General features: G+C 42.4%; 1 protein-coding gene across 2 annotated transcripts in view; it reads left to right on the plus strand.

Moving 5' to 3' along the window:
* The window catches only part of LOC148028860 (uncharacterized), a 139,175-nt gene that overhangs the window by 31,103 nt on the left and 86,363 nt on the right, over nucleotides 1-21,709 (plus strand). For both annotated transcript variants that reach the window (XM_087687633.1, XM_087687632.1), the window contains exons 2-5: nucleotides 8,045-8,132; nucleotides 8,409-8,494; nucleotides 8,629-8,707; nucleotides 8,943-9,002. In XM_087687633.1, the coding sequence (XP_087543759.1) occupies nucleotides 8,045-8,132; nucleotides 8,409-8,494; nucleotides 8,629-8,707; nucleotides 8,943-9,002 (313 nt within the window). The remainder of the gene's footprint in view (nucleotides 1-8,044; nucleotides 8,133-8,408; nucleotides 8,495-8,628; nucleotides 8,708-8,942; nucleotides 9,003-21,709) is intronic.

The raw sequence follows: 21,709 nt of genomic DNA on the forward strand, positions 1-21,709 counted from the left end.
ACAACTAGAGGGCCATTGCCCTTGCGGACAATCCGATCATCACACCACAGATGTGGCATGTGGGAGTTCACTTCCACTTTTTCAGAGAGCAGGTTGAGCTAGGCACTATCCGTTTAGAGTTTGTGCCTTTATCAGATAATTTTATAGATATCTTGACCAAAGCAGTCAACCGGCCGGTTCTTCAATACCTGCTACCTATGATCGGCTTGGGTACACTCTCGCCTATTTCAGATTGATGGAGAGAGGGTGCTTCTCTCTTGCTTTCCCTTCCACTTTGAGAGGGGGCGGCTTCTTCTCTTGATAGTGACAGTGATGATGCTCACACTTATTAGACATTCATTTATTCTTTTGTATTGTATTATTGACATTTGTAACTTCATCTGCACTGTTAGGATGATATGATTGTAAAAGGGTACTTGGGAAAGTGATCAATTCCCTTGCGAGGGTACTATCTAAGTGGCACTGTTGCATAGCATTTTGCGTAAGTATGACATTTTGCATCTCCCTTTGTATTACCTCATTCATTGACATTCTGTTCATGTAAACATGTATCTGTGCGCATTTATCCCTTTTAGGTCTTTTGGAGTGGTCGCCTTTGGATCCACCATATTCGTAGCATTGTACATGGCAGTCTCCAAGGCAGTTTTTTTCCAGCTTGTCTTGCTTGCTTCACTTATTTGCTATACCCATACCTTAGTCATTTTCTTTCTTCATTGACACCCAGTAATGGTAGGGATAGTAAGCTTGTTTTATGAAGGTCTTGGGTTTGACCATCCCTTATCACTTTCTCGTATCGGGGCATGGATACTCAATAGGATGAAAATTGATTTGCAACCCTCCTTTAATGCTAAATCTATCAAATCTAAAAAGCCCTAAAAAAAAGTCCATAGCTCATTCCATTTTGTAGGCCACTGGGCGGCTAATGTGCTTCCTTTGTCCGATGCCCTATCCTCTCTAGGGTGATCACTTGGGCTTCCTGGTAAGATAACCATCGCCTCTGTAGTCTTAGTAGGCCACTGGGCAGCCGACGCGCATCCTTTGTCCGATGCTCTGACTACTTTGGGGTGGGACGCCTTGGGGTAAAAGAAAAGAAAAAAGGCTTGGTTAGCCTTCATTTTCCTTGCACCATTGTTGGGCGTGAGAGGGGATGTTGAGCTAAAAATGCATTAGCTTTACTTTAACAGTCCCAAAATATGCTTAATTAATGAAGTAACCTTGTTTATTTAAAAGAAATGCGTTCCTAGAGAGTGTTTGTGTCCCATAAGCACAAACTCACTTGGGAGGGCCCAAACTTTCTATGAATAGATATGCTGCCCCCATTCAGTAATATATCTCGTTTTTGCAGGTTTTAGGTGTTTTCAACTTGCTCCCCATACCCCTTTCGGAGAGAATATCGCAGTCTCAGCTGTCCCTTGTTGTCATCTACAGTTTGACGCATGTTTCTAGCCTTTCACCCATAGTTTGCAGTTGTTTACAGCAGAGCGATTGTTACTAATCACTCTCCAGTGCGTTTGCAGACTTTCTCTCTCCTCTACGCGCATTCAGCTAATTTTCTCTCTCCATAGCTTGCGTTTGTTGTTTACAGCCTGCGTTTACTGTTTTTCTCTCTCTACATCTTGCATTTATTGCATACGCTCTCTCTAGATTTCCGTCTGCTTTAAGTCCATACATACATAGGTTGCGTTTACTGCTGTTCGATATCTGGAGGCTGCCTTGTTACGATTTGGGATTTGTTCAGAGTATGACACACTCTCTAGCTCATTACCCTTGCCTTGATTCTTGAGATACAGGAGTTCGAGGTTCAGTATTCATTCACTCTATAGTGTGTTTGCTGCACAAGCATTGTATATTCAGCAATCATATCACTTCATTAATTTTCTGTGTTCATTGTCTCCGAGTTACCCTAACCCTAATTGTGTTCTTTTATCAATATGTGCTATGTTGTACGGTTTCTGTTTGTGTTTTTGTGTTAGGGTATTTTTTTACAAGTGATGGCTCTTTGGACAAGCACAAGGCTCGCCTTGTTGCTAAATGTTTTGCTCAGTGCCGAAGTATTGATTTCCATGATACTTTTGCCTCCACTATTGGTATGGCGACGATCCGTGCTGTTTTTGCCTTGGCTGGTCATCGGAGATGGCTCGTCTTTCAATTGGATGCAAAGTCGGTCTTCTTGAACGGTGATTGAAGGAGGAGATTTATGTAAAGCAGCCTCTTGGTTTGGTTTCTCAGATGAGAAGTTTATAGGTTGAAGAAGGTCTTGTGTGGCTTGAAGTAGGCTCCGCATGTTTAGAACGAGAAGATTGACTTGTTTCTCCAAGAGAAGTTGGGATATCGGCGCTCTAGGATCGATCTGCAGCTTTATGTGCAGACTTTCGAGGGTGGTCTTATGTTGTTTGTTTTGGATGTTGATGACTTGATTGTTACAAGTGACCATGCCCAGAAGATCGAAGAGACAAAGGCAACCTTACATCAGAAGTTTGAGATGATGGATTTAGGACTTTTCCCTTTCTTTTTGGGCCATGAGATTTATCAGGCTCTGAGAGGGGATTTTCATCTCTCAGCAGAGATATGTTTAGGAGCTTTTGGTGACTTTTGAGATGGAGGATTGTAGGTCCATTTCTACTCCTATGGATCCAAACTAGAAGGCCACTTCACATTCAGATTCTCCTTTGGCGGATGCTACCCGCTATCGTCACCTGATTGAATCGTTGATTTGGCTTCTCAACACACGGGCTGATCTATGTTTTGTTGTAGGTCTCTTGGTTGGGTTCATGAGTGAACCTCAGCAGGTGCATTGGTAGGCTGCTCAGAGGATACTCTACGTTTTCTGAGGGAAACCTCTGACCTAGGGATTTACTATCGAGCAGGTACATGTGCTTCCGATCTTGTCCTTGTAGGTTGGAGTGATTCAGATTGGGTTGGCGATGTGGATCATAGAAGGTCTACTACAGGCTATTGTTTTACCTTGGGTGCAGGTGTTATCTCTTAGAGTAGCAAGAAGTAGCCCACGGTAGTCCTATCTTCAACTGAGGCGGAGTATCGGGCCGCGTCTTCTACCACATGTGAGGCTGTGTGGCTTCGGAGATTGTTGAAGGAGCTTGGCTGTCCCCAGACTCGTTCTACTATTCTGCAGTGCATAAATGAGAGTTGCATTGCCTTGGCACGGAATAGATAGTCATTCGAGGAAGTTTTGGTATGCAGAGCAGGTTTATTCATCTATTGTGCCACATCAATAGCAGATATGCAGGATGCAGTCGGACGTAGTAGTCTTGTCGAACTGTAGTACAGTCAGTGAGATTTGCAACACAATCAATTGCATTTAATGCAGTCGACATGATAGTTTTTTTTTCATTTTCAGTCGGCTATAAATAGCTTGATACCAACATACTCGTTGTCATGACGACATGTATTTTTGAAATTTCACTTAACATGTGGATTAATTTTTAATCACATGATTAAGTAAACGTTGCATATGTGAGGTGCAACTTGGGTTAGAGTCAATTTACGAGCCTGAGATTGGAGGAAATCAGGGGATGTCAAAGGCAAAAGCTGCTATAAGTTATGCCGCACAGGTACTTGGTGGTATCTGGTGTCAGTTGTTGGCCTAGGTCATTCATTTGGCTATAAGTGTTAGTTGTTGGTGACACTAGAGAAGTGGCGTTTAATGGTACCTAACGCCAATCTGATGGTCAAAGATGGCGCAGAGACACTCGGGAATGGAAGTTGCCTAGTCAATTTAATTATTGGCCAGTCACCGAAATAGTACTTAGCCTGCGTTTTGGTGTTTTTTCATCTCCTCCTAGCTCAATGATTGCATCATCAAACAATTTTTGCTGTTTTTGGCTATTTTTTTGACTTTTTGCAGCAGATTTTTTCTTGTTTTGGTTATATTTTGGTGAATACTGCATGTGAACTCTCATTTTTTGTAGTTGGTGCTTATGGTTTGGCTGTGTTTCCTCTCCAAATACCTTGTTTTCTTTCCTTATCTTCTCATCCTCTATAGATGGCTCCTTTGTGCATATCCACTGATGATAAGTTACATGGACTTGTCTATCTCATATGGAGTGCTGTGATACAAGCTTTGTTTGTGTAGAAGCGGGTATGGTATGTAGTATGTGGAGCTATTCTTTGTCCTCAGCATCCTACTACGACACCAGATGATTTTGATGAAGACAACCATGAGAAAGTGGTACTTAGACGGGATTCAGACAATGCATGTGCCTATTCGGCCTTGCATTGCTATATTTCTAAAGAAGTTCTACTGGCGGTTACCTCTTGTAGAACATCTTTTGAAGTTAAAGGCTCATCCTATTGGATTCGTACTCTCCAAACTCCCTGTGGTGTTTGATTGAGTGGTGAATGGTTTGAGGATGCAGACATCATCCACTCCTGTTAGTTTTACACATATAACCTCGATGCTACTTCAGTATAAGGCATCTTTGCGGATATAGGGGAGGCTTTCGTCATCTTATGGAGGTTCTAGTGAGGCTTTTGCAGCTGTAGAGAGGGGTTCGAAGAAGAAGACGTCGAAGGGAAGAAATGTCATTTACGAAAGGACTGCAAAGAGTTAGCGGCTTATAGGAAGCAAAAGGAGAAGAAGATGAAGTGGGATGTAGGCTCCTTTGATGAGTCATCATTTGTCTCTAAGTTAGACTTCGATCCTCTAGCCAAAGAGAGGGCCAAGGCGCGGAAAGGATCAACTTCTTTGGCTCGTGGGAAGGGATTGATGGCCCTTTCTTTGTTGCTCACTAGCGGTGGTGATGACAGTATCCCTCATGACTCTCCAATGCCAGAGAGGGAGTGTGAGAGGGTGGAGAGATGGGGCAACCGTGTCTCATCTATACATCTATATAGATGCAAAGGATCCAGAGAGGGACTTGCTTGACACATTGATCAAAGTCTGGCAGTTTCAAATCGTGGAACATATGTTAACATTCAGATTCTTGATGGGTTGTTTGACAAAAAACATGATTGGTTCCTAGTCATGAGCTCACATGAGGGGACACTTTGGTGGTATGGCTAAAGGCAGGGATTCCACGGCTACGTATGTTCTAGAGGCATTTTTGACTGGATATTCATGTATGCTACTGAGAGACATTGTGACGAACACAGAGAGATGCTATGATCTTCTCTATTTTCAGGTGCTAGTACGATCAACATCAACATTAGGTTTTCTTTGAGGCACCTTGGCGGTGGCTTGCGCGCCCATTGCTTGGGTATCCATGGTTCTACTTGGTGGTTTTATGTTGTATGGTTTATGATTCATTATCATTGTACCATTGTATTGTATGAGATCACCCATGATCTGAGAGAGGGTGTTAGTAGATATGTCAGCACATGTGTGAGTCAGTGCATGCTTTAGGGTTGGGCATTATTTAGATTATTTTAGGCATTTTTAATGGTCTTGATTAGGTTATATTTAGCATTTATTGTTGGTCGACCTGATAATATTGAGGACATATTTTTGTCCTATTTATTTAGGCTCTTCCTCCTCAGTCACACCATCACATGTGTGGAACTTTTGTTGGAGAGAGGAGCATGTGACGGTGCCCACATAACTAGTGATTCATTGTTGTATCCGACTGTCTCGTGTTGGATATATGGATTCCATATCCAGAGTATACATTTGAGTTCTCATCTGTATTGTGTTCTTCAATGTTCCTTCTTTCCTTTCTTTGTTGTTGTGTGTTCAACAGTTTATTTCAGCACACGTTTATGCTTCCATTGCTGCATCCACTTCTGATGACTCGTTATGTATGCAAAGGGGGGAGGGGGGATTCTTGCTGGTCATTTGTCTTTATGCTGACGATCTTCTGTTCACAGGGACACATGCCGGTCAATTACTATTTGGGCATTCAGTTTATTCATGATACTAGAGGCATTGGTTTGTCACAGTCGAGATATATTGGTAAACTCCTTGAGAAATTTGTTTTTTAGGATTGTAAGCCAATAAGCACATTGATTGAGATTGGACTTAAGCTGTCTTTGCATGATGGCAGTGATCTGTTTGATATTCATACATATGCTCCAGCAGTTGGATGCCTTATTTATTTATGCAACACAAGGCCAGATATTCAGTTTGCAGTTTCAGCCTTGAGTAGATATATGCACAGCCCACGCATGTCACATTGGTAGGTTGTAAAGCATGTTTTTAGTTACTTGTAGGGCACTAGGACTCTTGGATTGCTTTATGCCAAGGAGGGGCCACTGTAGTTATATGCTTACGGTGATTTCGATTGGATTGGAGATTTTGAATCTTGTCACTCTACAAGTGGAAATTGTTTCTTTCTTGGCTCTTCTTGCATTTCTTGGTTTAGCAAGAAACAAACCACTGTTGCCACATCGTTTTGTGAAGTTGAATACTAGGCAGAATGTGTATGGTTGAGATGTTTATTGGCTGTTCTTGATATATCTGTCATGGAGTCTACTCCTTTGTTTACTAACAGTCAGAGTGCCATTATAGTGGCATGGAATCCAGTGTTTCATGCACACACGAAACACATTGAGATGCATTATCACTTTGTCAAAGAGAGGTTACATGGAGGGGATATCAACCTTGTCTACTATCCTACCAACAACAATGTGGCAAATATCTTTACCAAAGGTCTTCCTCGCGACAAATTTGAAGCATTTCACATGCTTTAAATTCGATCTCCTTTGGTGGATGATCCTTGTAGGGGTTTGTTGGGTTTAACTCACACCTACCCTCACTCAAGAGTGTCGGTGAACCACATGTGGGACATGAGGGCAGTTTTAACTCCCTATAAAAGAGGTTTTTTCCTCGAGTCACATTATTCCTCATTTGTGTATTTATGTTACACATTTTGGTCACTTACCGCACATTACACACATTTGTGTGTGAACACACTTTAGGTCACTCACACAACCCTAAAGTCCTAAGGGTTTTACTTTGTACTTTGGTACCTCACTTTGCAATAATCAATCAAGTGTCGAGGTGTGGCCACACACACTCTCTCTCTACTGTCATGCACACTCTCCCAAGTTGATCTGATGTTTTCCTCCAACAAAAATGAGTTCTTCTTGTGCACTTAGGTGAGATAGGATTAGGGGAAGCTTAATGGATGAGAGATGGCTTTGATATCACGTTGGAATATCAGAGTTGCAGCATGGAAACATGTACACAAGAGGGAGAATGGGAACTCATGAAGTACAAGAAGAAGATTTTGTTTATTCAATTGCTCATGCAAGAACAACTAGAGCTAGGGTTAGGGTTTCTCTTGTCCTCTAGCCCATTCACACCTCACCTTCCCTCATGCACCCTTGCTTACATAGGGTTCCCATGCCATACTTCTAATAAGTCATACTAGTCACCTTAGGGGTCCCATGTGCCTTGCCGCTTCAATGTTATTAACAATGTTCAAGGAGTGAGTGTTTGGGTCTAGGACATGTTTGCTAATGTTATGCATCGATACTTGTCTTTTCATTTGATGAAGGGATTTGTGTTGCTATCTCATTTGTCCAATTTACATTGAAAGCTCTTCTTTGTACTTCATTTCCCATATCGAGACATTGGCAAGGGTTCTACAAGATTCTTTTTGCCTCCGAATTTCAGTACTTGATTACAGGATGTCTACTTGTGTTTTGTGGGATGTGGCATTCATGTGCCAAAATATGGGATATTGATTCAGAGATTCCCCATTTACAATATATTCATAGTTTGCATCATTTTTTAATGCTTGATCATGCTTTGTCAATGCCTCACTTTGGTGGAAAGTACCGCGGGTATTCTTGCAGCCCTCTCGGTTTAAGAAGATTTAAAGCTGGAATGTGGATTACTTGTATAGGCAGATGATGTTTTTGATGTTTGGGGTTTTAGTATAGATTGTTTTGTGGCACACATATCCTTGATCATAGTGCTCCATATTGTTAGTTTGTTGACCATGGTTGTAGACATGGATGAAATCTGCTGTGAGTTTTTACCTCAATTTAGGGCTTCAGCTTCTTCTACAAACACATTTCAAGCAGCAGAGAGGGAGGTAAGGAGGCCACATGTCAAGTTCAGCTGACAAGGCTTGTCTGGCAGGATATTGGAGAATGCTTGCAAGATGGATAAGGAGCTACGTGAAATCATCGGGGACTGCATGGGCAATCCAGAGGAGATGCAAAAACGAGTACTACTGTTAACTCCAAATGGTTCATTTGAGTTCTCAGTTTCCTTTGCATAAACTTCGTGTCAGCAATTTTAACTCCCTGAGATCATATCTGCTGAGAATAGAGCATGGTTGAGATTTTATGCAATATTGTGTTGGGTGTCGGATGAAGTCTTATATTTATTTTCATTCAAGATAGTTTGTAAGATGATTTTAAAAGCCATAGTCTGTTCAATTCTGCTCTTTGATGCTGTTTGTTACTAGTTCAGGAATGTTTGAAGTGTAGCATCTTTGCAGGTTGAGGAGAGAGTACGCCGGAAAGGGCGAGACATTATTCCATCAAAGACTGGCTCTGCAATTCCTATGAAAGTGACATTTAGGGAGTACGTACCTGTCACTTGTGAGATACTACTTTTTTATTGTGATTGCTTTAGCCATTTGGTCCAAACTCTTGGCTGTTTACTGTACTTTTAATCGTAGCAGTAACCTCAATGAATAATGGAATGTCTGTCTGCAGGTTTGATGCAGGTAGCTCTTATATCTGGCTTGAGCTTTACAACCCTCCAACTGACAAGGACATTGAGATTCTTGGAAGTGTAAGTCCATTCTCTTCCATTGTTGCAAGTTTTTGCCTGTTGGTCTATCTATGTTTTAGAGTTACAGAATTATTGCGACTTTGGATTACTTATATTGAAGTAAGTCTCTCAGCATATTCCCACATGTGGCAAGATTTATGTCTTATGTTGTAAAGCAATGGGAACTCATGATTGGTATGGATGGTACAGCGTGTAGTACTGCTATGAGAATTGACCATTTGGGCTTATTGTGCAGGTTTTTCGTTCATGGTATCTGCTTGGGCGACTAGGAGCATTCAACTCATTGAATATGCAGGTTTAAGCTATTAAAGTTTCTTGCATTGTTTGTCAAGTGCTTCTCACCATCACAGCTTAAAATGTATATGTGTTGTGGGGCCCTGTTTGTAATTGAGACAAGTTTAAGTGAGAGTTAATGGAGATTTGATTAAACCTTTCAAAATCAATATTCTGTCTCACCTCATGATTGAGCCAATAACGGTTGGCTCTGCTTCTCTTGAGGATTTAACATGTTTATAAGTTTTGTTTGACCAGCATTTTCAAACAGTCTGTCATAAAGCTTCCAGAATATCAGTATTTGGCACTGTCCATTGACTTGGGTAATTCAAATAACTCTTGGAGTCATCCATGCCATCTTGCTTTACATGCATAGTTAAAGTCACAAAGTAGGACTAACCAGTGAGAGTGCACAATGGAAAGAGGGAAGTGAACGTGGAGAGAAGGAGACAAAGAGAACATAGGAGAGAGAAGGAACAATGTGACTGCAATGGCTGAAGGTACAGGGCCGCAATAGTTAGCCCCAACATGCAGCTCTACATGTCAGTGCGGGTTGCCAGAGAGTAGCAGGGGGATGAGAGAATGAAGAGGGCTGGGTGAACACTCGATGCACCATTGTCAAAGAGCTAAGGTTGCTTAGAAGTCGAGACAATCGAAGAAGGCTCCTCCACTTGATAAATGTGTGGAAACATTGACTTAGTGGGAATAGCGGGTGACAAAGTAGAGGTAGACGAAGGCTCCGATGTAGATCCACCCTTTACTCTCGGATGAAGGTGAGGGTATATTCTCCAGTACTTCTCCTGAGGGTGTGTTGGGATAAAGGCCCTTTATTCACCTCCGTGTATAGTACACGCGTATTATTTATTTGTACATGTGAATGCACCCTTACGTGCCCTGAGTATAAATACATTTTATTCTTTGTGTAGTACCGGCACATTGTTGGTACATCCAAATCGAATCGTACTCTCTCTCTCTCTCTCTCTCTCTCTCTCTCTCAGTCACTCTCACTCACCAGCTCACTCGTTCAGCTGCGGCTCACCTTGATGACGATTGGTATAAGAGCTAACGGTACAAGCTGGCAATCATTGCACACAGTGCAATCGTCATTGAAACTGACATGTCAAACAAACTGCTCGCGATTAGCACTAGTCGTCAGGTTCTAGCAGCTGACTGGTCAACGGGATAGCAAGCGCACTCGAAAGAGGTCCCACAGCAAGTGACCAATGTGGAACGGCTGAGCGTTGGCGATAGGAATCACGGGTGACCAATGGGAACAAAGACTAGGTGCTGGCGAAACCAAACGACTTGACGGGACATGCCTAGTGGGCAGTGGGTTGTGCGACGGGCCACGAAAGGGCAACGGCTGTAGGACTCGTGAGAATGACCAGCAGGTGTACATGGTCTGACATGTGGCAGGTTGACAGCGTGTCAACGGATCCCCCCGATCAGTTTTTTTTTCAAAAGAAACAAAAAAACATCTTTAGCTTTTCACTTCCCCCTTTTTCTTTTGGCCAGGGTTCACGCTGTCATGGGATTCCTTGCCCATGGTTTAAAAATAAAACTTTTATCCTTTACATGTATCACTTAGTTACTTGTATCCTAGACATGCTACATAAAGACTAGACATGCTACATAAAGACTTGCCTAGAGCAATAAATCTTAAACATTTAAGTCCACCAGTTTATGAAACAGTGTTAGTACACATGATAATTTAAGTGACTTAGCAAGATACCATAGGTTGTGTTTCATGAAGCATATGATATGCTTGTGCAACCATGACATTCAAAGTTTACAAGTGTTTTGATAAGAAGATTCACAAAGAGGTTAAAGTTGATTAAGTTGGATAAGTATAAGACATTGTATATGGTGTAACCCTTGCCTATATGACTTAGTTGTGACCATCGTGAAGTGCAAGATGAAGCCCGTTTTTTCTGCCGCATTTATTGGGCTGTTCAGGGCGCCATGGATGGAGGAGAGAAAGAGGTGTCCAAGCCACCACACAAAGGAGGAGCTCAAGCCATGCAATTGCAAGCAACTGAAGAGGACTCTACTTGGCATGTAAGTGTTAGAAGTGGTGAAGCAATGGAAGCATAAACATGTGCTGAAATAAACTGCTGAACACAAGACAAAAGAAAAGAAAGAGATAACACAATACAGATGAGAACCTAGATGTATGCTCCGGAAATGGAATCCATGTACCAAGACATGAGACAATACCTATACAATGTGAGTCACCGGCTGTGGAGGCACTAGCACCTGCTCCCTCTCCCCAGAAACTGTCAAGTGATGAAGGAATGTGGAGGGAGGCTGACAATAAATAGGCCAACATAAATGCCTAAAATACGACAGGTCGGCCAACATTAAATGTTGGCCGACTGGCTGCAAATAATGCCAATCTAGCGAGGAGGAGATGCAGAAACACCAAAACGTAGGCTGAAATGGATGCACAGGCTGTACGGATGCTGACATCAGCAAAAAACGCAGGCAAAATTGGTCGCCTGATTCGAACAGCAACTGCTTGATCAGCAAGAGGGAAAACAGTCTTGAAATCAGCTGGAAAACACAACAGAAACACAAATCCTGAAATTTGATACCATGTCAGAAGTGGTGCAGCAATGGAAGCATAAACATGTGCTGAAATAAACTGTTGAACACAAGACAAAAGAAAAGAAAGAGATAACACAATACAAATGAGAACTCAGATGTATGCTCGGGAAATGGAATCCATATACCAAGACATGAGACAATACAGATACAATGTGAGTCATCGGCTGTGGAGGCAGTGGCACCTACTTCCTCTCCCTAGAAACTGTCAAGTGATGAATGAATGTGGAGGAGGGAGGCTGACAATAAATAGGCCAAAATAAATGCCTAAAATATGACAGGTCGGCCAGCATTAAATGCTGGCCGATTGGCTGCAAATATTGCCAATCCACAATAAACAATGGCAAATAAAATGCCTAAATAATCTTTGATGCCAGTCTACTGAACCACAAGTCTAGACTCAACTATGAGCTGACTAATTTGCTAACAGTAAGTACCACTCTTCCCATATATTGACGAAAATGGAAGGCCACTCTTGGTTGTGGGAAACAGGGTAAATCTGTATAAAGAGGAGGGCAGCAGCCCATTCAAAAAGGATTTTGGATGCTCATTGAAGAAAAAAGAAGGAAGCTATGAATTTTGTTTGTATCTATGTCTATGGGCAGCAACTCTTTCCTATCAAGAGAGCCTCTTGTTCCACTTCTTGATCTAAATTATCAAGGCTTGTGGGCTGGTCTTAAAGGCCCAAGCTTGCTCTTTTATGTACCGAATCTCTGTTTTGCAAGGCACCTCTTGTACAGTTCAAGAGGTACATGTATTTGTGAAGAAGAAGAGAAGGACAATGCCTTATGTACCTACCGCTTGATGTAGACTCTCTTCTCTATCAAGGAGAGATCTTTGGGAGACATTAAACTCTGATTTTGGACTGTCATATGCAGCCCAACACTTTCCTTAGGCTGATTCTTGTCTCATTGATGTTCCATTTTCTACTCTTATGGTTTATGAAGAGAACATGCTCTACTTTCACTTGTAATAGCTGTAACTAATCACTCTTGCCTTGAAAGGGCATTGCAAGTACTCTTTGGGAGATTATTGGTGTTACCTTGGATTATCCTTGGCAGCCCAAAACAGGGAATTCATGGGCTGAAGTTTAATTTGTGATCCTCTTATGTTATCTTGGTAAATCATGAGCTGTTCCTGGTTCACATGAGTGAGTACAATCTATACTCTTTGTAAGGAAGTTTCAAGGACATCTTTTGGCACTGTTATGTGATACTTTTGGCCTCTTCTTCTTAGCCTAAAACAGGGTAATTCAGGGCTGAAACCTGTAATCACAGATTCTACTTCATCTACAATCATTGCAAGTACAAATTAGACTTGTATTTCCCTGTACATAGTAACTTGCTTCCTCTTCATTCAAGGGAGGTTTCAAAGAAGACTTTTGGTGATTTCTTGTCATGCTTTGGAATTAATCTTGGTTGTCCATAACAGTCAATCCATAAGCTGAAGCTTTTATGCAGCTGCTTTATGCAAGTGACATTAATCTAAGTCATGAATCTCATGATCTTTTATGAAAACTGACAATAGGGATGCTAGTTCCATAACCTTGAGTCATTCAAAGGCTGAAGCAGGCAGTCTTTATCTTGAACCTCTATCTTTATTATACTAATCAGTTGAAAAGAGAATGTATCTTGTAGATCTCCTTCATGCCTAGGCTTAAATAGGCAGCTATATTTATAGGCAAGGAAAGGCAAGACTCTTCTTGTATCAACTGAAGTTGTACTCTTGTTTGCAAATCATCCATCTTTGCGACCATAAGTTTCAAGCTCTTAACCCATTGATTCAACCATCTTATATCTAAATTTGTCTTTCCAAGAAAAGCCAAAGTATATGATGAATTGAAGGATGTGAAGTTCCTCCTGAACCTATAGACATTCACTTGGTCTACTTATCTCTTGAAGACACATCTCCAGCTATCTTGTCCAATTTTCTTGTCAAATCCCTGTGGTGACCTTCAGGCCTACGTGCTGCGACAACGCGTGGAAGTATAGGTCACAGATTTGTGTGAATCTGGCCCGAAAATTTGGGGCTTTTTCCAAATTTAATCCCATTTGTGCCTGGCAGTGACATTCGTGGCAAAAATTGCGTTGTGCATGTTGACCTCGATTAAATTGGGGATTTTGTCAAATTTGTTGGAATTTTGCTCATTCGAGTAAGATTTCTTGATATTGGACCCGAAAAAATTGGGGCTTTTTATGCATTGATGAAATTTTGCTCAGTTGGGTCAGATAGGCTAACATTTATGTATCGTTGGACTTGAATTTTTGGGATTTTGTGTAGAATTTGGTAAATTTTTGCAGTGTTTTTCTGTGTGGTGGCTGGTTTATGTAAAACAGCATAGATTTATTACTGTTTGGGGGAAGAACAACAGTGTATTTGCTGGTTCAGCTTGTGCTTCTATAGCTTAGTGCATTTACTCTTGTGTTCGTGATAAAAAATGGTTGTAACTTCTTCCAATTCAGACATTAAGAGTTTGATGGAAATCAAACGGTTTGATGGTCATGCCTTTGACCTTTGGAAAGATCATATGCATGGATATTGTTCTTAAAGGATTGTGAGGATGCTTTGCAGGAAGATGTCACTGATGACATTTTGATAGACATTAAGGGTTTAGATATTGGTTATGTAATATGGGAGAAGCTGAAAACTACTTATGAGATCACCACACTTGTTAATCAGGTGCATTTAATGCGCAAGTTGGTGAATATGCGACTGGATGAGTCCAAGCCTGCAGCTGAGCACTTGAGTGCATTTACTGGCATTTTAAATCAGCTCAAGGATGCAAATTTGGATTTTGATGATAAGTTTGAGGGCAATCTTTCTGATCATGATACTACTGTGAAGGAAACTGCTAGGGTTTGCACTGAGGACACATAGAGTGTACGACCACGACAGAAATACAAAGAGACAGATATAGACACAGAGGGCAAAACTCAAACCCTAAATGCAAAACTCAAAACTCAAACACAAATAGAAGAAGGGAGAGAGAGAACACAACTCTGAAGTGAATGAATTCTGTAAATGAATGTAAGGGTGTACAGTGTGCTCAAGGGCAGAGCAATGTCGAAGTTTGACGTCCATCGAAGACAGATCCCAAGTTTGTGACCACCTGTCGGAGGGTAGGAGTGCTGACAGATATAGACACAGAGGGCAAAACTCAAACCCTAAATGCAAAACTCAAAACTCAAACACAAATAGAAGAAGGGAGAGAGAGAGAACACAACTTTGAAGTGAATGAATTCTGTAAATGAATGTAAGAGTGTACAGTGTGCTCAAGGGCAGAGCAATGTCGAAGTTTGACGTCCATCGAAGACAGATCCCAAGTTTGTGACCACCTGTCGGAGGGTAGGAGTGCTGAATAGTGAATGGCGACAAGCTGGTCACCAAAACGCAGCAGTGTGGAGGCTGGAAATTGGTAAATGCAGCAGTGTATCACTAATCGGAGGCTGGAAACTGTGCACAGTTTGCTGTAAACAACAGGCTGAAATAGTGTCTGAGAGTGTCAGGGCCTGCAATGTTGAAAACGCAGGCTGGCTGACTGACCCTGGAGATGATGAATAGCAAGCTGAACAAGAGTCTAGGACAGTCTGGAGCAGTCGCCTACAGCAATGGAGAGGCTGAGGATAATGTGGCTGTAGTCGATGATGGCTGGTCGACAGATGGAGGCGGGTTGCAGGTTGGAAACTGGGTGCCAACAACAGCAGAGGGTGTGTGGGCTGGTGTAACCTGCAAACAAGGATGATAGTTGAATGGGGGCAGCTTGTCTATTTATAGATGTGGAAGGGCGCCCCAAAAATTAGGGTTTCCACTAAACTCTCTTGAACTGCTCCCCATTTTAGGGTTTCCATTGAACTCTCTCGAATTGCTTCCCGTTTTAGGGTTTTACTCTAAAAGAGCATTTTTAGTGTGTTTTGGGGCTATTTAAGAGGCTAATCAGCAAGTGATGCATATTTTAGCTCAACAACTACTTGATTCTTGGGAGACCTTTGTGGTTTCTCTCAGCAATAACCCCAATCTCTTATATGATGGTGTGAGGGGTTCAATCTTGAATGACAAAATTAGACGTAAGTTTAGTGGAGAAGGCAACAACTCAGCTTATAATGTAAGAGGCAAGGCTGAAAAGAAAAATGCAAATGTTGGACATAGAAACAGATGCAAGATCAAAGGAAAGGAAAAGAGTGATATTACTTGCTATCAATGTGATCGGAAGGGCCATAAGAAGCCTGATTGCAGGTATTACAAGAAGGAACAAGAGAGAAAGAAGAATGTAGGAGACAAAAAGAAGAAAGCGGATAAGCCAGATGCATCTGAGGCAACCAAAGACAAGGGAAAGGCCAATGTGGCCTCCAACGTAGTCATAGAGGAGCTCTCGGATACAAAGGCTGATGTATTATGTGCAGTTGATTATGATGCCCTTGTATGTCACATGCAGGATATGCAAATTACCAAGGCTGATGTGATTGATGCACTTTTGTCAGTTGATGATGGTGTCACTCAGACTTGGATTGTAAACTCTGGTGCCTCTTTCCATGTAACTCCTTGCTTGGAGTGTTTTGCTATGTTCCATGCATGCAATTATGGAAAAGTATACCTTGGAAATAACCATGCTTGCAGCATTGATGGAATTGGCAGTTCACACTTGTTTTCAAACAATGGGCAAGAGCTTGTGTTAAAAGATGTCAAATATGTGCCTGGCATAAAAAAGAGTCTACTATTTGTTGGTCAACTTGATTTGTATGGTTACACTACATTGTTTGGTAGTGGTTTGTGGAAATTGAAAAAGGGTTTCATATTGATTGCAAAAGGAACCAAGAAGGGCACTTTGTATTGTTTGCATTGTAAAGCTTTGAATGGCAAGTTTCTTGCAGTTGCTGAAATTGGTTGTCATTTGGAGTTGTGGCATAAAAGATACATCTATTGAATTCAAGTCTTTTTGTGACTTGTATGGAATTAAGAGGGAGCTTACAGCTCCTTTCAACCCTTCTTTAAATGGGGTGGTCGAAAGATATAATAGGACTTAATGTGAAAGAGTGCGGTGCATGTTGTCCATTGCTAACCTCTCTTATGAATTTTGGGGAGAGGCACTTAAAACCGTGGTTCACATTTGCAACCGCTCTCCAAATAGGTCCTTAAATAATGGCATCCTTGAGGAGGTTTGGTATGGCAAATCGGCCTCTTATGACCATTTACGTATATTTGGCCGTGATGCTTTTGTGCATGTTAGAGATGAGCTGAGGAACAAACTTGACCCAAATTCCACCAAAGGCATTTTCATGGGCTATGGTGATGAGGGTGAATTTGGCTATAGAGTGTTGCTACCTCAGTCTAAGGAAATTATTCGTAGTCGTAATGTTGTGTTTAATGAGGCAAAATTGTTGAAAGGTATTTTAGCCTCCAATGAAGACATAAAAAAGGTCAAATTTCAGAATTTGCAGCCACCTATAACTTCAGATGATGAGCCTCATGGTGCTGTACCACAGGTTGAAACTGATGATTAGCTGGTTATTTTTGAGCTTGAGATATAGACAATCCCTAAGATCCAAGATTTCCACCAGAAAGGGTACATGCAGTAGAGACCAATAGACAGAGTGAATTGGAGAACCTGAAACACAACCTCGGGAGAGAAGCCACGAGCTCCGTGCATCCATGCTGGAAGAATACGAAGGCCTTGTCACCAAGTCGCGACTGAACCTCCGAGGTCTCGATCTAGGTAGATCCTTGAGATCCTAGGTATCGGTAGAAGAGATGACTGGTCGAAGACAGCCACCCCAAGAAAGTTGAGGATAGGTGAAGAACTTCATGTGGAGTAGGTTTCCCCTCTGAGGTGGGAGGTAGAGGGTCCCTCGTTGAAGTTGAAGAAGAAGTAGATGCCCCCTCTGAGGGAAAAGAAATAACATCCCCCTCTAAATTCCCCTCTAAAGTAGACAGGGAATCCAAAAACTCATGGATCATGGATTCCGAAATGTCTGATGATGAAGGAAGTGCCACCGATTGTACTGAAGAAGGTATCTGGGGTGCCGAAGAGCTCCCAGAGGTAGCCTCTCGAACCTAAATAGTCGAGGGTGTGGAAGAATGGGGCTCAGAATGAGCAAGAGGTGGGCAACAGTTGTTGTCTCTCAGTGGAGGGGACTGGGTAGCCAAAGAAGAGGAAGGAGTCGAGCAGCCATTGTTCTCTCGAAGGAGCGGAATGACGAGGAGACGGTATCAAACAATCACTATCTCTCGATAGAGCGGACTACAGATCCGCTGGCAGTGGTAGCCATTGTACCCGAAAATAGGTGGAAGAAGACTGTCGTTGGCATTGCGACGATTTCCAGGAGGTCATAGCGTCAATCGATTCTCTATGTGCTCGAAAGGACTTAGTACGCATTAGATGCGTCTTATTGCCTTGAGCATAGTACTCTGATAGCCGATGTAGAACGATCTCTGTGGCCCAGAAAGGAGAGGTGGCACAAGGAGTGCTTGGTGGAAGATGCATATACTCCGAGGGGGTGGGGAGCAAAGGTCGAAGTCAGCAAGCATCGGTGGTGTGTCCGGTGATGCCACAGTAGGAGCACCCAGTAGTCTGGTCATCTGTTGGTAAAGAAGCCATGGAGACCAGTGTGCCTTGCTAAAGAAGGAAGAGGTCAGCCACCATGACCCACGAACTGCAATGTCTGCCTCAAGGGATGTGAGGGCAGTGTGAAGTACGAACCGCAATGTCCGCCTCAAGGGGTGGGAGAGTAGTGGAAGGGCTGGACGTGAGTTGCTAGTGGGAGGAGGATGTGATCAGCAGTAAGAGGTTGCAACCAGTAGAGAAATGTAGGTGAGGAGAGAGAAAGACTAAAAATGCAAGCAACAGATGAGAGAAAGACTAAAAACATAGCTAGGATAGCTTGCAAGAGAGAGGAAAACTAAAAACTCAAGTAGTAGGAGAGAGAAAGACTGAAAACGCAGGCAGGACAGCTTGCAAGAGAGAGAAAAACTAAAAACGTAAGCAACAGGAGAGAGAAAGACTAAAAACGTAGGCAGGACAGCCTGCAGGAGAGAGAAAGGCTAAAAACGTAGGCAGCAGGAGTGTGATGACGTGGTAGGCTGTACGGCAGGAGGTCTGCACAGGAAATAGCAGCTGCCTGGCTGGAATCAGCTCCAAACTGCATGAAGACGGCTGGAAATCAGGTGTCAACTGATGGAGACAGCAATGGACAGCTTCGGCTAAGATGTCCTCCACAAACGGGGTGTAGGCAGCAAGTTGAAACACCTGAAATTTGCAAAAACGAGATTTTGATGTAGCGGAAGAAGAAGAGAAGTGGATGTCGAACCTGCCACCGGTCTTTGCCTTCATTGGAGTGGAGGATCTTCGCTGCTAGGTGAGTAGATCCAGCTCTGATACCATGTCAAAAGATGATGTGCGAGCAAGACAGTAGGGTTTGCGAGGAGGAACATGTAGTGAACTTGACAAACATGGAGAAGAAAAGGGAAGAGAGAAGAAACTCTGATGAATGGAACGATGAAGATCTGAATCATGGAGTGAATGTGATACAAGAAGATAGCCACGAATCATGAACTGCAATGTCCTCTTGAAGGGGTGTGAGGGTAGCGGAGAGGTTGGAGAAAAGAGGTGACAGACTAAATGAATCAGCCCTGAGGAATGAATGAGAGAGTGGCCTATAAATAGGCACAGTCAGTCTAGGATAGCGTCCCTTTTTGGGGCTGCAAATCCTAAACGTAAAATGCAAAAACGCAAAAATGCAAACTGCAGGTGAAGGGTTTTTGAACAACAGCAAGATAGACTTGCTGATTATGAAAATACAGGTGCTAGTAATGAAAATGAAGGTGCTGTACAACATGAACAACATGCTGAAAATGGCTTACAACAGCCAATAAATGCTGAAAATTACATGCCTCCAGATGTAGACCCAATTTTTGAAAATGTAGATCATTACGTACGCAAGTCTACACGTTTAAGAAGGCAGCCACATAGGTACGACCCCTTGTTGCACTATGTGATGCTTACAGATGAGGGTGAGCCTCTTACATATAAAGAGGCCAAATCATGCAATTTCAGCAATAAGTGGAAACTAGCTATGCAAAAAGAGATTAAATCTGTGTATGCTAATGATACTTGGGATCTTTTGTCATTGCCCAAAGAAAGGAAGTCTCTTCTAAACAAATGGGTTTGCAAAGTAAAGACAGTTGATGGGAAACCCAAGTACAAGGCAAGACTGGTTGCTAAAGAGTATGCACAGAAGGTCTTTCCACAATGAGGACATGTGAGATATCCTCTATGCTTCCCTACAAAGCTATGTTAGAGTCAGAAGATGACTCCAACTTCTTTCTCTTCCCTTTCTTCTACTTGACCTTTCTTGCACTTGTAGATTAAACCGTATAAGCATGGCCATGTGCACCGGCTTTGTAAGAATTTGGCTCACTATGAGATGCATCTTGCTCAAGCACTAATGGGACTAGCTTCTCCCAAGTGAGAGTCTCTTGGCTATGAGAAGTAAGAAGATTGGTGAAAAAGACATCATATGTTAGTGACGGAAGATGTGAGAGAAGTGTCACAACTAGGTCCTTCGAAGAAATGTTGTGACCGAGGAATGAAAGCTCATCCCGAATCTCCTCCATCCTATGGATGTGATTTCTCATCGTAGGGGAATTCAGGATAGAATTTGTCGTAGCTTCAACTCAAGAGATAAGCGATGCCCAAATGTTTGGATTTGGAAGAGAGATGCTAATCTCCTCCAAATTGCTGCAGCGGTGTAGATACCTTGAACACGAATGAGCACAAAATCTGTGCAACTGAATAAGAGAAAAGAGCGGGATCTGGCATTCAACCAGTCCCATAAAGCTATGGAATTCGCGGTCCCACCATCATGGGGATCTATGGTAGGTCGGGGTATAGGAATTGTAACAAAATCCCAAAGGTCATAGTCGTCGAGGAGGCACTCTATGCGGCACCGCCATGGAGGGTAGTTTGTCCCATCCAGCTTGTTGGATTTGGAGAGAGAGGGTAGGATTCGAGAGATGCCATCAATGCCAATCGGGGTATAGAAGCCCTGAAAGAATATAGTGGGAAAGAGGTTAAGATGTTGGTTGGTCTGAAAGATCTCGAACCACACGATCCCCCATAGCATACATGTCAACCATAAATGTCCTTCAAGAAAGTACTTGCAAGAAAACAAAGAAGATGGTGCCACTGGAAAGTCCTCCACCTGTACGTTGTCCTCAATATGCTGACGAGTGAGCAAGGTAGATGGGGAGTATCCGAGGTGTGAGAGACGACTTGATACCAAGTTGAAGGGGCAGATCTACAAGACGCAGATATGGCTGTAATAAATGCAGTCAAAACAGGTCAGAAGCCCGTTGCCCAGCCAAGAAAGAGGCCACATAGCAAAGAGAGAGTTCATCCAGTAGAAAATACAGCATAAGAAGGTCTGTTTGCTTGTAAAAACAAGCCGCCTAGTACACAAAAGATGTCGCCCAGCCTTGAAGCAAATTGCCCAGCTTGGATAAGGTCTTTGGAGGGTGTATGAAGCTACCCAAAGCTGGATGCTGTCTTGCGGGAACAAAAGACAGATGTGGCAATGATTCACCTGCATGAAAAAAAGATGCCCAGGCTGTAAACTCCCCAAAATGGAGATTGGAGGGGGGTCATGTGAAGAAAATGCTAGGGTTTGTATTGAGGAAACACAGAGTGTACGACCATGATAGAAACACAAAGAGACGGACATAGACACAGAAAGCAAAACTCAAACACTAAACGCAAAACTCAAAACTCAAATTGAAAAACTCAAGCACAAATAGAAGAAGGGAGAGAAGAAGATAACTTTGAAGTGAATGAATATTGTAAATGAATGTAATGTTGGGAATAAAGGACCATCGTGCCTTTTGTATGTGCACGGGTGTGAACACACCCTTAGCACATTAAACTTTCATATATATATATATATATATATATATATATCTAAAACCTAAAGTGGTACACTCATCATTGTACCAAAAGCGTGCTCACACTCTACACTGCTTGTTTTCGCTCTCTCTCTCTCTCTCTCTCTCTCTCTTTGTGTCTCTCACTATGCATACGAAAGTTTGCCTCGATCTCCGTGCCTAATCGATTCCTACAAATTGGTATCAGAGTTGCGG

Source organism: Lygodium microphyllum, chromosome 11, assembly GCF_053477565.2.
Source record: "Lygodium microphyllum isolate KBCC chromosome 11, Lygodium_microphyllum_v1.1.10, whole genome shotgun sequence".
Lineage (NCBI taxonomy): Eukaryota > Viridiplantae > Streptophyta > Polypodiopsida > Schizaeales > Lygodiaceae > Lygodium > Lygodium microphyllum.